General features: G+C 41.5%; 1 protein-coding gene across 2 annotated transcripts in view; it reads right to left on the bottom strand.

Annotated features, from left to right (window-relative positions):
- The window catches only part of ERBB4 (erb-b2 receptor tyrosine kinase 4), a 1420891-nt gene that overhangs the window by 454040 nt on the left and 950814 nt on the right, over positions 1–16037 (bottom strand). For both annotated transcript variants that reach the window (XM_075317538.1, XM_075317539.1), the window contains exons 9-11: positions 13541–13667; positions 3981–4054; positions 2129–2219 (exon numbers count right to left, since the gene is read on the bottom strand). In XM_075317538.1, the coding sequence (XP_075173653.1) occupies positions 2129–2219; positions 3981–4054; positions 13541–13667 (292 nt within the window). The remainder of the gene's footprint in view (positions 1–2128; positions 2220–3980; positions 4055–13540; positions 13668–16037) is intronic.

The following is a 16037-nucleotide window of genomic DNA, read 5'->3' as shown; positions in this document are numbered from 1 at the left end:
GATCCCTCTCAAAACAACCATATTTCAATGTAATCAAATGGAACAGGCAAACAAAGCTTATCCACTCTAGGTATTTGATGTGTTTTTTTAATGATTGGCTCATTTTTTGATTAGTAGCACCACGTGTGCTTGATACAAAATCCTATTTTCAAATATCTGATCTTATAAAGGATTTTATTCAGGGGTTGAATAATTCTAAGACTGCAATACTTATTAATAGGGCCATTTGGTGATGAATTTGGTAGAAACCACTTAATATATTTGTTGTTTTGATATAATTACATTTTTTCTTCTTTTACCTTTTTGTTTTTCAAACAGAATAAAGTAATAGAAATCCTAATGTAATGATCCTAATTTGCAATGAATATTGAATAATTTTGATTACAGCTGTATGTAGACAGTCTCTAACTGTAACCTAGAGTATTTTCATTCACAGACAAGAAGCATATACAACACGGTGCAAACGTTTTAGGCATGTGTGTAAAATACTGCGTTGTAAGACTGCTTTCAAAAATCGAAGTGTTGATTGTTTATTTTTATTAATTAAGAAATCAATAAGAAATCTAAATTAGATCAATATTTGGGGTGATCATTTTTTCCAATTCTGCCAACATGTTTTGCACAGTGATGTATGTTACAACTAGATAGGAGGTGAAAAAAAGTATATTAAAAAAATGTCTAACATCTCATTTTTACTGAGATTTTATAAGCCTAAGCTTTATTAACTTAACACTGGAAACCCCTTTAAGCTTTATTTACTCTGGATAATCCTTTAACAACTTCAAGCTGGATTTACACACAAGTACATGTGTATTAGCTCATGTAAAAGCTGTGTTAAAGGGAATATGTCAGCTGTATTTTGGTACTTTATCTGAGTCGCATGATGTAGATAAAGAGACCCTGATTCCAGTGATGTATCCATTACTTTAGTGGCTGCAGCGGTTCTGACATAATTAGAAATTTTACAATTGCAATGCAGCAGAGCTATGAAAGCTAACCCCACCCACACCAGACCCTGTATTTACAAAAGACAAGAGGGGGCGGAGTCAGATGACTTGGCAGAAGGCAGCTAGACCCACCAATGATAATCACCAAGTGATAAAGTCTTCAGTTTAACTAAGGGTACCTTCACACTTTAGCGATGCAGCAGCGATCCGACCAGCGATCTGACCTGGTCAGGATCGCTGCTGCATCGCTACATGGTCGCTGGTGAGCTGTCAAACAGGCAGATCTCACCAGCGACCAGTGACCAGCCCCCAGTCAGCAGTGACGTGCAAGCGACGCTGCGCTTGCACGGAGCCGGCGTCTGGAAGCTGCAGACACTGGTAACTAAGGTAAACATCGGGTATGGTTACCCGATGTTTACATTAGTTACCAGCGCACACCGCTTAGCTTAGCGCTGGCTCCTTGCTCTCCTAGCTACAGTACACATCGGGTTAATTAACCCGATGTGTAATGCAGCTACATGTGCAGAGAGCAGGGAGCCGCGCACACTGCTTAGCGCTGGCTCCTTGCTCTCCTAGCTACAGTACACATCGGGTTAATTAACCCGATGTGTACAGCAGCTACATGTGCAGAGAGCCGGAGCCGGCAGCACAGGCAGCGTGAGAGCTGCGGAGGCTGGTAACTAAGGTAAATATCGGGTAACCACCTTGGTTACCCGATGTTTATCTTGGATACAGCTTACCTCAGCTGCCAGATGCCGGCTCCTGCTCCCTGCTCGCTTCATTTCGTCGCTCTCTCGCTGTCACACACAGCGATCTGTGTGTCACAGTGGGAGAGCGCCTTTGAAGAAAACGAACCAGGGCTGTGTGTAACGAGCAGCGATCTCGCAGCAGGGGCCAGATCGCTGCTCAGTGTCACACACAGCGAGATCGCTAATGAGGTCACTGCTGCGTCACAAAAAGCGTGACTCAGCAGCGATCTCGGCAGCGAGCTCGCTGTGTGTGAAGCACCCCTAAACAACAGAACACAGCTTGACATGTGACACATCGTTGAATTCTGTGTTTTAACCCCTCATACTGTCCTCAGATTACATAGCAAAAACCTACTGACAAATTCCCTTTAATGTACTCATGGTCTGTACGAAGTAAAATTGTATTAGCAATTTATATGTCATGTACCATACCTGTACAGATCTCTGCCTCCAATGCTAACCAAATTCGAAAATACACTAAGGTCTGTCATGTTCTTTGGCCAGGATTGGATATTAAGATAACCTAAGAAGATTACAGAAGATTATTATATAATTATTTGACATTGGATAGACAATTATCAAATCTTCACATGCAGTTAGGTCCAGAAATATTTGGACAGTGAAAAACACTTTAGAATTTTAGCTGTTTACCAAAGAGTATTCGAAATAAAGTTATATAATCAATATGAGCTTAAAGTGCAGACTCTCAGCGTTAATTTGAGGGTATTCACATCCAAATTGGAGTAAGGGTTTAGGAATTTCATCTCTTTAATATGTAACTGTCTCTTATTCAATGCACCAGTAATTAGACAATTATCTCCAAAGCTCTTTAATTGACTGCATGTGTTATTCCCTCATTAATTCATCACGTTCATCATGAATTAAGCAGGTAAAAGGTCTGGAGCTGATTCCAGATGTGGCATTTACATTTGGAAGCTATTGCTGTGGACCCAAAACATGTGGTCAAAGGAGCTCTCAATGGAAAAGAAACAGATCAACATTAGGCTGAAAAAAAGAAATCCATCAGAGAGATAGCAAAAAAAAGTGTTCTGGTGAGCTTGGGAACTCAGAAAGACCTGGACGTCCATGGAAGACAACAGTGATGGATAATTGCAGATTCTTTTCCATGGTGAAAAAAACCCCTTCACAACATACACTTAAAAGAAGAACACTTTCCAGGAATTAGATGCTTCAGTATCTAAGTCTACCACAAAGAGAAGACTTCAAGAGAACAAATACAGAGGGAGAAAACCATTAATCAGCCTTAAAAATAAAAATGCCAGATTAGACTTTGCCAAAAAACATGTAAAGAGACCAACCCAGTTTTGGAAAAGCATTCTTTGGACAGATGAAACTAAGATCAACCTGTACCAGAATGATGGGAAGAGGAAAGTATGGAGAAGGCTTCGAAGGGGGTATGATCCAAAGCACAGCACAATTCCCTGTTACACATGGAGGAGATAGTGTGATGGCCAGCCAGGCATGCATGGCTTCCAGTGGCCCTCGGTCACTAGTGTTTATTGATGATGTGACTGAAGACAGAAACAGCCGGATAAATTCTGAAGTGTATATGGCTATAATTCCTGCTGAGATTCAACCAAATGTAGCAAGGTTGATTGGACGGCGCTTTACAGTACAGATGGACAATGACCCAAAACCCAAAACATACTGCGAAAGTAATTCAGTTGTTTTTAAGACACAGAAGAGGAATATTTTGCAATGGCGGAGTCAATCACCAGATCTCAACCCCATCAAGCTTCATTTCACATACTTAAGGCAAAACTTAATACAAAAAGACCCACAAACAAGCAACAACTGAAGTCAGCTGCAGTAAAGGCAGCATAGCATTACAATCGAGGAAACCCGGCGTTTGGTGACGTCCATGGCTTCCAGATTTCAGGCAGTCATTACCTGCAATGGATTCTCTATTAAATATGATCATTTTATTTATGGTAAAGTTAATTTATCCAATTACGTTTGAGCTCCTGAAATGAGGAGGCTTTGTAGAAAAATGGTTGTAATTCCGGAACGTTTCACAGGATATTTATGTTCCACCCCTTTAATTAAACCTGAAAGTCTACACTTTAATTGCATCTCAGTTGTTTCATTTTAAATAAAAAAATACTGTCATACAGAGCTGAAATCATGAAGATTCGGTCACTGTCCAACTATTTCTGGACCAATCTGTACAATACAAGCAGAGAACACAATAATTCTCAGTGACACAGTAAAGCAAATGTTTCTCTATAATATTTAACTACAAAAAAAGAAAACAGAATCTTACCTGTGATTTCTCGCACGGTGCGGAAGATATTCAGCTTTTCCGGATTTAATGGAGCTATATTGTGGTAGGCATCGCTGGAGAATTATAAAAAAATATATACAAGGTTATAAATCTTCCACGCACACAGGAGCAGTAACAAGCTGTAATACATAGCAGCAAACACTAGAGGGCGAGAACCAGACCCAGTCCTATGTGCTGTATATACTAAACACTGCACACCTGTTCCAGGTTCATACACAGCTGAAAGCGGCTCCAAATCCTCATCAGGATGGGAGAATGAAAAAGTGACACATGCAATCTCATTTTTAAAGTACATTTTCCTGTATTGATCCTACTACCTTAATGCTTAAAAAATTTCCGCAGAAATATCAGAGGCGACATTTTATTAACATTGTCAAATTTTAAAGAGAATCTAAAATATATTATTATATGTATGTGTATATTTATATTATATTTTAATGTGTTCTCCGGAATCTGACATAATTTATTTTTTCTTCCTGCAACTCTCCATTCATATGACCTAGCCCCCTATTACCAGTATGTCAATCTAGTCATTTTAGCCAACTGGGCGTGGTCCTCAAGAAGACGCCCATTAAGATTTGAAGACCACTCCCCACTAGTAATAATACTAGAAGGAGACATATTTCATTAATGGAAAGTCTCAGGAACAAGGAAAACCAAAGCCAGATTCCGGATAAAAGAAATCATATCTGAACTTTGAAGCAGAATATACATTCAGGGACTCAGGCTTACAGCGCCTTGTAGTTCTGAATTTATCTCTGAGATGTATAGAACTAGAATACAACCCATACAGAAGTCTAAGGGCGCGTGCCCACGATCAGTATTTGCAGCATTTTGGACGAAGCATAAGTCACCTGCGTCCAAAACGCTACGTTGTACAGTACAAACATAGTGGATGAGATTTCTAGAAATCCCATGCCCAGTATGCTTCTGTTTTCCGCAGCAAACATTGACCTGCGGAGCGGCTTTCCAGACCGCAGCATGTCAATTGTTTGCTGCGGATTCGCATTCAACCTCGGTAGGGAGAACACAAGCGAGAGACCGCAGCGCACTGAACCCTGATTGTGAGCACAGTCAGCTGCGGTCTCCTGCGGAGGAGACTCGCGCCCCCCCCCCCCTCGGTCAGGACTCGCTGCGTTCAGAGTCCTGATCGTGGGCACATACCCTACTAGTTCAAGTTTTACCTTCAGTATACCTAAATTTTATACAGGAGGCTGTTTTTATATAAAAGCAGACAGAATTCAATAGTGTCTCATTAGATACCATATTATAGAAAGATATAGAAACATTGCATCTAGGCAATAATATCACTATAACGCATGCTAGAGCCATGAAGAGTCTTATCAAAGCCTGAGTTATGGCAGCAGAAGAAAGGGGATTCCAAGATTAGACTAGGCAGTCTTCTTTCTGAAATGGCGCCACCTTTGTCCACAGTTTCTGTTTGGTATAGCACCTCAGCTCCAGTCAATAAGAACAGGTACAAAGGTGTAGAAATGTTTTTTGGGGAAAAAACAAACATGTTTTACTAACCTGGGACATACCCTTTAAAGGGGTTTTCCCCACAAACAAAATTCATTTTAATCAATAGATCTTGGAATAATAATAATTTCCACAATTGGATGTGCTCAATAAAAATGTTCCTGTGCTGAGATAATCCTAAATATGTGCCCCTGCTATGTACTGTGTAATGGCTGTGTCTGACTTCAAAAAAAGAATCGTATGTGATCCCATGGTGTAATATTTGTATACTCTTTTGCTTCCTCCCCGGCCCAGGAGATGTGGTATGATCAGACCATATCCCTGTACGGTCAGACACGGCCATTACACAGTACACAGCAGGGGCACATAAGATTATCTCAGCACAGGAACATTTTCTTTAAACACATCCAATTGTATAAATTATTATTATTCCAAGATCTATTAATTACAATTAATCTTAAAACTAACTTTGTGAGTGGGAAAACCCTTTAAGGCTTTGTATACATGTTCACTTACCGTAATTATTCTGTTTGTCTATTCTGTTTAGGAAGAGCAGATCAGAATAGGTGGAAGCAGAAGTGACACATTTGTAATTATGGAGTATGTCTGAATTCCATTTGGTATTTTTTTAGAACACAAAGAAAAAATCTTGCATACAGAACGTTTTCATCTGTTCTAAAAAATGGAGCCCACATGCACCTCATAATAGTCAATGCACCCCTCTAATTCCATCTGCATAACTTTTGAACTGAATCACTTTTTCTGGCAGTCTCTTTGCAAAACAGAACAGACATACCGGTACTTAATGTCTAAGTGATCATGTGACCAGAGCTTTATAAATGGCAGAATAGAAATGACAAGAACATGACCCAAGGGCAATCGTAATTTCATTTTAAAATACTGGTTTAAAGGGAGTCTCTCACCATGTGTTTTCCACCTAATTTGAGAGCAGCATATGTAGGTTGCAGAGACCCTGATTCCAGCAATGTGTCACTGACTTGGACGTTTACTGTAGTTTTGCTAAAATCCCTATTTTATCAGCACAACATTACTACTATAGGACTAGTAAACCTGCTGCCATGTACTGCCCCATATTTGTGATCTCTGTATAGCCGCACCCCCACCACTGATTGACAGCTTTCTGCCTATGCACAGTGTACAAGGAAAACTGCCAATCAGTGATGTGGGTGGGGTTATACAGAACTAGGCATTCAGAGAACTTGTAGACCTGCAGAAAATACTGTAAATGTGATTTCAAGGGAACCTGGCACCTACTCACCTGCGAGGCAGTCCGATACGGTAAGGTCCGATGGGTGTCGCTGCTTTTGGGTCCGGCGCCTGCTCAATCCTTGCGATCGTCGTCCTCCTTGCTTTGTGTGGATGACAAGTCCTATGTCATTCACAGAAAGGCCTCCATTGCGCTCCTGCACACGCACACTTTGCTCTGCCCTGCTTATGGCTGAGCAAAGTACTGTAATGTGCAGGTACGGGGAAAGGTCACAGATAGCCCGCACCTGCACATTATAGTACTTTGTTCTGACCTCAGCAGATCAGAGCAAAGTGTGCGTGTGCAGGAGCACAATGGAGGACACTATGTGGATGATGTAGGACGCATCATCCACATGAAGCAAGGAGGACAACGATTGAACAAGATGGAGGAGGCGCCGGACCCAAGAGCAGTGACACTCATCAGACCAGACTGTATTAGACCACCCTGCAGGTGAGTAGGTGACAGGTTCCCTTTAATAATAAGAAATACAGCACCCAAAAATCAGAGTCTCTGCCCCTACATTGTGCTGCTTTCACATGAGGCAGTATAAACCTGATTACCGTACTTTAATTCTCTCAATTTTTATTTTTTTTTTAATTCTCGAACAGGCCAAATTGATAAATGTACGTTATAGTTTTCCTAGAGCAGATGGAGGCCACTAGGGCAGGTCATACCTTCCTGTCTGGCTAAGGGTTACAATGTCTATAATGACATTCAGTGCTGTTTTATGATTTTCAGTCCAGCACCTATTAGCATCTCCGATCCCCGCCGGTCTGGGTGAACTATTGCCCTGCAAGGATTTTTGCTTAGTTCTAAAGCATCTGATGAGATTTAGTAGTCAGGAGGCATCTCCCTTATTATTACTTGAGAGTCACATAGTGACACGTCAGGACCTCGCTACCTTAGTATTCCTCAGTCATGGTGTCCTAACAGGACCTCATCATTTTGGAGTTCTACTCCTTCCTCTATGAAGGGAGAGTGAATATATATTTTATCTCAAGGTTATTTACCAGTGCAGGCGATTGCTCTCACACACTCATTAACATGATTCATTTCAGGAACCAAACCTTTTTTTTCTATTTGTTAAAAATCATTCAGCAATTCCTGCAAAATGAAATTCCATCTCGAGCAGGGGACTTGGTTGGCAACGAGTTTACAAATCCCTAAAGTTTGACTTTTTATTTCAGAGCTAGAACTAAATTGTATAATCTTTTGGTGTATATTCGAGTAGTAAAAATGCTTTTCTCCATCATTATTATGTCTGCACTTCCCAAGACTGCAATGGTCCACTGTCACCGGGTTCGTTATTTCTCATCATATGGTGTGTTACTGAAGTGAGGAGTCCTATCCTGGCCGAGGGTCACTGGCTTCCCTACTTCATGCAACGCGTATGTTCGTGTTGTGCTCCCGTTGGGGCGTGCAGCACCTACAATAATGTCCCATGTTACCTCCATCTTTACTGCTGGTCCGTGTCATAGACATGGAGAGCTACATATTCACATACATGAGTCTCTTTGTAAAACACCTCAAGATCTGGTTTATTGGGAGTCCCCACTTCTTCCTTACTTTGGAACAAACGGGCCCGCTCATGCTGCCGCCGCTTTCCCGGGGATTTTCTAACTTCCTGGCACTTGCCCTTGGTGACTATCCTCCAGCAGCCGAGTCCAATATGTGCTTTCTCCCCGTAGTCTGTCCTAGCAGCTTCCGTGTCTCACTCAGGCCCTCGGACGACTTAGCAGCTCCTGACCAGTTCAGGGTCCCGCCGACAGTCTCTCTACCCAGACGTCCCACCGATCTCAGAACCCTCTACAGCCTGTCTGCAGGGTGAGGCCTTGACACATAGGAGGATTTTTCCCGTCCTGGCCCGGCCCTCACTTCTGGCCCTGTCCATTCACTTGGACTTCTGTAGCTTTACTGACCAACTCACTTTCCTGTGTTCCTCATCCTACTCAGCTCACTCCTCCTTCATGTCTCCATCTCCTTTGTTACCACTTGGCTATTTATATATGTTCCTGTTCTAGCCTAACAAACTCACTAATCACCACTGACACCCCACTCCTGCACACTTGGTCCATAGTTACACTACACTAAAACATTCTATCTATAACCCTCTATCTACAGAACTCCTGGTCCTCTACACTATGTATCCCATATAGGGGCCAGCATCTTACAGTATACATTTTACATTACTTAGTGTTCTAAAAAAGGCTTTGCTTCAATAAAATATACATTATTTACAATAAACATATAAAGTTTGCAGCCACTAGGTGGCGCCGTATGCCACATTAGCGCACTCACAAGAACATCTCACATTAAATACAATACACTTTCATCTACATTCTATTTACAAAACAATAACACTCCTCTGCAGGAGTGGTTATGGCTCGACCACCTCCTACATTACTAAAGGGGAACACTATTAGAGGTACGCCAAATAAACTGAAAAATTGTCATTTGCCCTTTGGAGACAATTTTGGCTTGAAGCAGTGAGGAAGCAAGTATGGAATAACATAGGTTGTAAATGCTCCCTGGGAGAAAACGCATACCCCACTGAATGTATTAATGAAAATTCAGTATTGATTTTTATTTTACGTCAATTTATTTGAATAATTAGAAAACGTATAGTTTTTCTTAATTTACGCCAAATAATGAAAATTTGGCCAAAAAATAAAATCTAGTTGTGAATGTAGTACTAGTCAATTCCTTATCTTGTGACCATACAGAACATTTCACCATGTTTTTTCAAGGGGCGGACATCCTGTTGGTGCACCCTGTGCAGCCGCACTTGGTCTCAAGAAGTAAGGGGGCCTAATTCTGACTCCAAACCAGTAAGGCTAGTTTCACACTTGCGTTCAGCGCAGTCCGTCACTATGGAGAATAGCGCAGTCCGTTAACGCACTGCGCTATTCTCCATAGACTTGTATGGACGACGCACTGTAACGCAAGTGTCAGTGTTGCGTCCGCTGGACGACGCAGCATCATTATTTTGACGCTGCGACTGGCAGATGGAACGCTGCATGTAACGTTTTTTTGAGCAGCGGAAACCTTTATTTTTCACTGCGCATGCTCTTTTTTTTTTTTTTTTAATCACAAACTTTATTTTATTTCTCGGTGGCCGAACGTTCAGCTGAGCGCTCGGCCGCCGGCATGTCAGGGCACTCAGCTGATCGCCCGGCCACCAGCATGTCAGGGCATTCAGCTGATCGCCCGGCCGCCGGCATGTCAGGGCACTCAGCTGAGCGCTCGGCCGCCAGCATGTCAGGGCACTCGGCCGCCGGCATGTCAGGGCACTCAGCTGAGCGCTCGGCCGCCGGCATGTCAGGGCACTCAGCTGAGCGCTCGGCCGCCGGCATGTCAGGGCACTCAGCTGAGCGCTCGGCCGCCGGCATGTCAGGGCACTCAGCTGAGCGCTCGGCCGCCGGCATGTCAGGGCACTCAGCTGATCGCCCGGCCGCCAGCATGTTATAGCGCTTAGCTGAGCGCTCGGCCGCCAGCATGTGAGAGCGCTCGGCCGCTGGCATGTCAGGGCACTCAGCTGAGCGCTCGGCCGCTGGCATGTCAGGGCACTCAGCTGATCGCCCGGCCGCCGGCATGTTATAGCGCTTAGCTGAGCGCTCGGCCGCCGGCATGTGAGAGCGCTCGGCCGCCGGCTATTAAGAGCGATCAGCTGATCGTTCACAATAGTCGGCTGCCGGTACTGTAAAGAAGAAAAGAAAAAAAAATAAATAAATAACGCTTTCCGTTATTTTGTACGATCCGTAGCATTGCGTTGTGCCACTATATGCAACGCATCCGTTGCAGCCGTCACACAACACAATGCTATGGAAACCGTCCAACGCAAGTGTGAAACTAGCCTAAGCAGCTTTTGTGACAGACACCAACAGGTGTATGGCTGTGTCCGCACTTTGCGTTTTCAACTGTGTTTCCGCAGCGTTTTGAGCAGCAGCGTTTTCATGCCAAAAGGCATGCGTTTTGATTTCCCATAATAGTTTATGGAAAAAGCTGAAATTCCGTCTGTATTTAGCGCTTATAAACGCTGCGTTTAATTTGCATAATTTGTGGCAAAACCATGCGTTCAAAGAAGCAGCATGTCAATTGTTTTTGCCATTTGGGCTGCGTTTTGCTAACATTGAAGTCAATGAGAAGTAGCAAAAAGCAAGAAAAATCAAAATTCCAGCGTTTTACATGCTTTTTAGCTGCAGAAAACACGCGTTGTGGAAATACAAAACGCATGCTTTTCTGTCATTAAAATAATGGAATAATATGTCCCTTTACACACACACATAGTCCGACAATTAAAATAATAAAAATATAAGTTTAATGCTATTTTACCGCTAAATAGTATAAAACCACTATAATTATATGAAATATAACTATTTTCTTTATCATTTCAATAATTATATGTGTTCCTTTTTTTCCCTTTTTTTCATTGTGTTTGACTGTTTAAACTTTATTTAGCAGTGTCTTTATGTTCAAAATGCATCTTTCCAAACACAATGGAAAAGGATGTAAAAAGCGCAGAAAACGCGGTAAATACGCATGCGTTTTTAGCGCTATTTTGTGGTCAAAAGCAACTTTGGCAAAATCAATTACTGCCAGAGGGTGCGTTTTGAACTGCAAGTAGGACGACGCAAAGTGCGGACACAGCCTAAAAGAATAAAGGCGATAATAATGTTAGGAGCACAATTTTTTCTTTGGTAATCACAAATACAGGTATGATTTTATTTAGTAAAAACCTAGAAAAATAAATTAGATAAAAAATCTGATAGACCTCCAAACTGTGTGTCATCACTATTACTATAGATTGTTTTCATATGAGTATTGTTTCATATTATAAAAAAAAAATATATTAAAATTTGAGCTAGTCTAAGTTTTCTTTCCTTTCATTAATAAAGGAAGGAAGCATGTAGGTTTTTGGACATGAAGAGGCATCACTCAGTTCTCGTTCTGCTTTGGTGCTCTCGGGACTCCTGAGAAAATGGACTTTTAATGACATTGCAGCTTTCAAGGTCATAATGTACATTGGAATGAATATTCTTCCTCTCTCTCTGCTAAATCAAGTCCGCCACCTGCCAGGGATTCGATTTGTTTTAATTGTGGATTTTGTCACTTCTCCGGTGAGTTAAAGGCTCACGGTTCCTGTGACTGGGGTCCCAATATTCCCCGCGGGATCTGTCTGCTCCCTCATACTAACTCCGCTTGTCACACCTCGTTACTTAATTGTAGATCAAAAACACCTCCCAGCGGCGGCGTGCTAATGACATCCGTCCTTGTGATACCCTCCTGGGTAGACTATATGACGAGGTATGACGGGACTGAGCGGAAGGAACAAAGTGAATGCGCGTTCTTCACTAGGTATGCACTGGTATTAGCGGTGGCTTCTTTTAATTTCTTCATGGCTATAATTATAAGATTTCAGAAGCAGGTTATGTAAAAAGAAATCATGTTGTCAAAGTAGCAGAGTGGATTTGTATGTTTTGTAAGAATTCATCTTTGTATGCCTAATTTCTCAGTAACTGGTTGATGAAAATCTCATAACTGGTATTATATTTATTTTCATTAAAACTGAGCTCAAAAACGAGATCTGTTGGTACGTGATGTATAGTGCTCAATTATGTGGATCCTATGTGGAGAACGATTAGCGCTCGTACAGATGAGCATATTTTCGGCCCGAGTGCTATCCAGCAAAAAAATATAAAATGTATCGCAATTGTTCCAATGCTATTGTCATGGGTGTGTCACGGGTGTGTCATGGGTGACAGACAGTCATGTGGTTTCTGGCAATAGAAGGTCACAGCGTTTGACTGCACAAAAAGCTCCCTGACTTTATATTGTTCCTGCTGTTAGTACTCATTGTACTAGGTAGCTTTCCTGCTGGATTTTCATCTATTCCCCTTTAGGACCCAGTGGAGCCAAACTTCTCTACAGCTGCTAATTATCAGTATTCACCTTGAGATTAAATATTCCCTTCTTCCTTGGACTGGTGCTGGTGATATTTTCAGTTCATTCAAGCACTGGTTGCAAGCAGGTGGCTTGCACTCATCTGTGCTATCATGGCTGAACGTTTTCTGAACTTCTACCTGAGTCAAATGTGAATAAGTAGTTTATGCATTTTCCCCACGAGTGTCCTCATTGTGTCTTCCTTTAGTGATTAGTGTGGTTGACGAAGAGCTCATTCCACCCATTCCCTATTTAGGGTCCAGCACTAGGGATATCTAGGATCTGGTATCCTACTCGGTGCATAGGTGCAGAACCTATCTAGGGTGGTGAGAGACCCCAGGGGCCAGCAGTAGGTTTGGTCAGGATTCAGCATCTCCCCCTTACTAAGACGCAGGCAGGGGTCCCCTTTCCTTACCTTTCGCCGCTCAAATGGTACTTCCCCATACCTACCGTGACAGTTATACAAGAAGGCAGTGCACATGTCTGATTGCACAATTTGCCTTTGAAAACTAGATAGCACTCAATCATTCAAGTCTATGGGTCCGTGCAAAAAAAATGGACCGCACTCAGATGACATCCAAGTGCAGTCCTAGTTTCACAACTGACAAAATCAAGTTGAAACCCTTCTTGGAATCATGAACGATGGAAAAAAAATGTGGTCTAAACATTATGTTAAAATATGTCCTGATTTATTATTTTATATCATTTACTTTATAGGTGGTCTTTTCTATGTTGGACTTTCTAAACTGTTGACATAAAAAGCAAAACAACCCCCACAAAAAAAAAACAGCTAAGCCATTTATGATTTTGGCATTCAGTCCTTTTTAAAGAGATATGGACTGATACTTACCCATCAATACCAGTAACGAGGAACAGGAGATTGCCATTGATCTTGGTGCAGTTTATAAACTTGTCTATGTTGTTCGAATCCACATTCTGGGAGGTCTTCAGGGACCCTGTACCGATGCCGTCACACACTAAAGAGAACATCCCAATAATAATCAATACGACAGAATAATAAAACCAATACAGAACTAATAATACCCTACTGATAACATCTTCCTACTGATAACTGCCCTTCAGATCAGAAAACATTAAATCCCTGTGATTTGGAGTGTATATGTATACTATATACTGAAGGAATAAACAGGTAAACTTAGCGTTATTCCATTATTCAATGCCAGCTTGTGCTGTACCTTTTTCTGAATTTCAATGTTTAAGCCCAACATTCCTGCTAAGTGGGTAGCAATTTCCCAAGGGTATAATTTGCGACTGAGCGATGGATAGAGGTTTCTCCCTGCAAAATTACAAATTTCTGCTTGCACATCAGTTCCTTTATATTTTACCATATTTGTTTTTACGCTAAGATGGCCTTAAAAATGTTGTCTTCAAGTTCTGATATGATGCAAAAAAAAAATAAGGCAGGTACAAATCATATCGGTAATGATACCGGCAGAGAATCACTATTTACTAGAAGTAATATTGTATATACATAATTTTGGGTACAAACATATTGTTATTCAATGATGCTAGAAGGAATGGAACAAGGCCATTCCATGCGATCGTTCTTAAACTTCAAACTCAAAATTTAAAAATATTTCTTTTATCATTCACTTTGTTAAATTTATTTTACCCATTGAATCAATAAGAAAAATAATTCTCTACAAACATTCTGATATGTCTCTTTTTTTATTCCCAATGCCAATGTATCTTTCTTAAAGAGGACCAACCACCAGGATTTTCATATATAAACTAAAGCCAGTGCTATACTGATCCTAGCATGCTGATTCTATATATACCTTTAGTTGTGGGATCGGATGTATACTTTCTGAAATATAGGCAAGTAAAGTTTGTGAAATGCACTGTTACTTGATTGATAGCAGCTACAGAATATCTAATAGGTGGGTCAGGTTTTGCTAGTTATTCCTGCCCCTGTCTACCTGCCTGTCCTACCTCCCCCTGTCTCTGTTACTACAGGAGTAGGAGGAAGGGAGGACAAACAGGTGGGAGGTAGGACAGGCAGGTAGACAGGGGCAAGAATAACTAGCAAAACCTGACCCACCTATTAGATATTCTGTAGCTGCTATCAATCAAGTAACAGTGCATTTCACAAACTTTACTTGCCTGTATTTCAGAAAGTTTATATCCGATCTCACAACTAAAAGTATGTATAGAATCCGCATGATAGCGCCAGTATAGCACTGGCTTTAGTTTATATATGAAAATCCTGGTGGTTGGTCCTCTTAAAGAAGGATACGTTTGCATTGGGAATAAATAAGAGACATATTAGAATGTGGTGATTGGTCCTCTTTAATGAACAAGGTTCTGTGCACACATTTGATTTTTGGTGTAGAAAAATCTGCTGCAAATACTGAAATGTTAAAGGTAAAACACTGCGTAAATAAACTCATTTTTTACGCATTTTTATTTTAATTTTTTTAGAGCTTTTGTGGGGTTTTTTCTATTTATTTGAATGGGTGAAAAATGTTTAAAAAACCACTAATTTAATTGGCATGTTGTAGATTTAAATAAAAAATCAAAAACTCATTGATGGTTCAAATCTTCAAAGTAAAAATAAGCGGCTTGTGCATGAGATTTCAGAAATTTCACTCATTTTCCTGGGACAGTAAAATGCAGCATTTTTTATCTTTAAAACCTATGGAAAAAAAACGTGCCATAATGCAGTGTATGAACAGGTTCCTAAAGGTGGTGTCACACACAGCGACGACGACAACGACATTGCTGCTAAGTCGCCATTTTCTGTGACATAGCAATGACCTCAACAGTGACGTCGCTGTGTGTGACACATAACAACGATCAGACCCCTGCTGCGAAATCGCTGCTCGCTCCTGAATATTCCAGGTCATTTTTTTGATCGCTGCTATCCTGCTGCGCCATGATGATAAGCTCAGCATTCTTGTGTTTGACACCGCAGCAGCGACGGTCGCGACGACGCTGAAGGCAGTGGCTTGGGACTGAAGGCAGGACAAGGGCGTGTTTTTGCGGTGTATTTTGCAACGCCCCTACGACTCCGATTGGTGGCTACAACAGCGTTCCAATTGGGTACCTTGCCGAAGGCGTTACAGTGATTTCATTCTTTAAGTTCCATTCTTTGTTCCACGTAGTAGATTCTCTGTCTGGTGTCGCTAGTGTGTCATTCTTTGTGGATCTGAATGAAATGAAATAGAATGAATGAAAGCACTACTGCGTCTTTCTTTGTTTTGCACGTGACCCAATCAGGCGCCGCTGTAGTGATCACCAATCGGAATAGAGGGGCGTGAAAAAAGGCAACACAAAGGCGCTGTAGCGATCACAAATCGGAACAGAGGGGCGTGAAAAGAGGCAAC

This window comes from Anomaloglossus baeobatrachus, chromosome 7 (assembly GCF_048569485.1).
Source record: "Anomaloglossus baeobatrachus isolate aAnoBae1 chromosome 7, aAnoBae1.hap1, whole genome shotgun sequence".
NCBI classification, from domain to species: domain Eukaryota; kingdom Metazoa; phylum Chordata; class Amphibia; order Anura; family Aromobatidae; genus Anomaloglossus; species Anomaloglossus baeobatrachus.
Note: the sequence above shows the minus strand (reverse complement) of the source record. Positions and strands in the feature narration are given on the sequence as shown.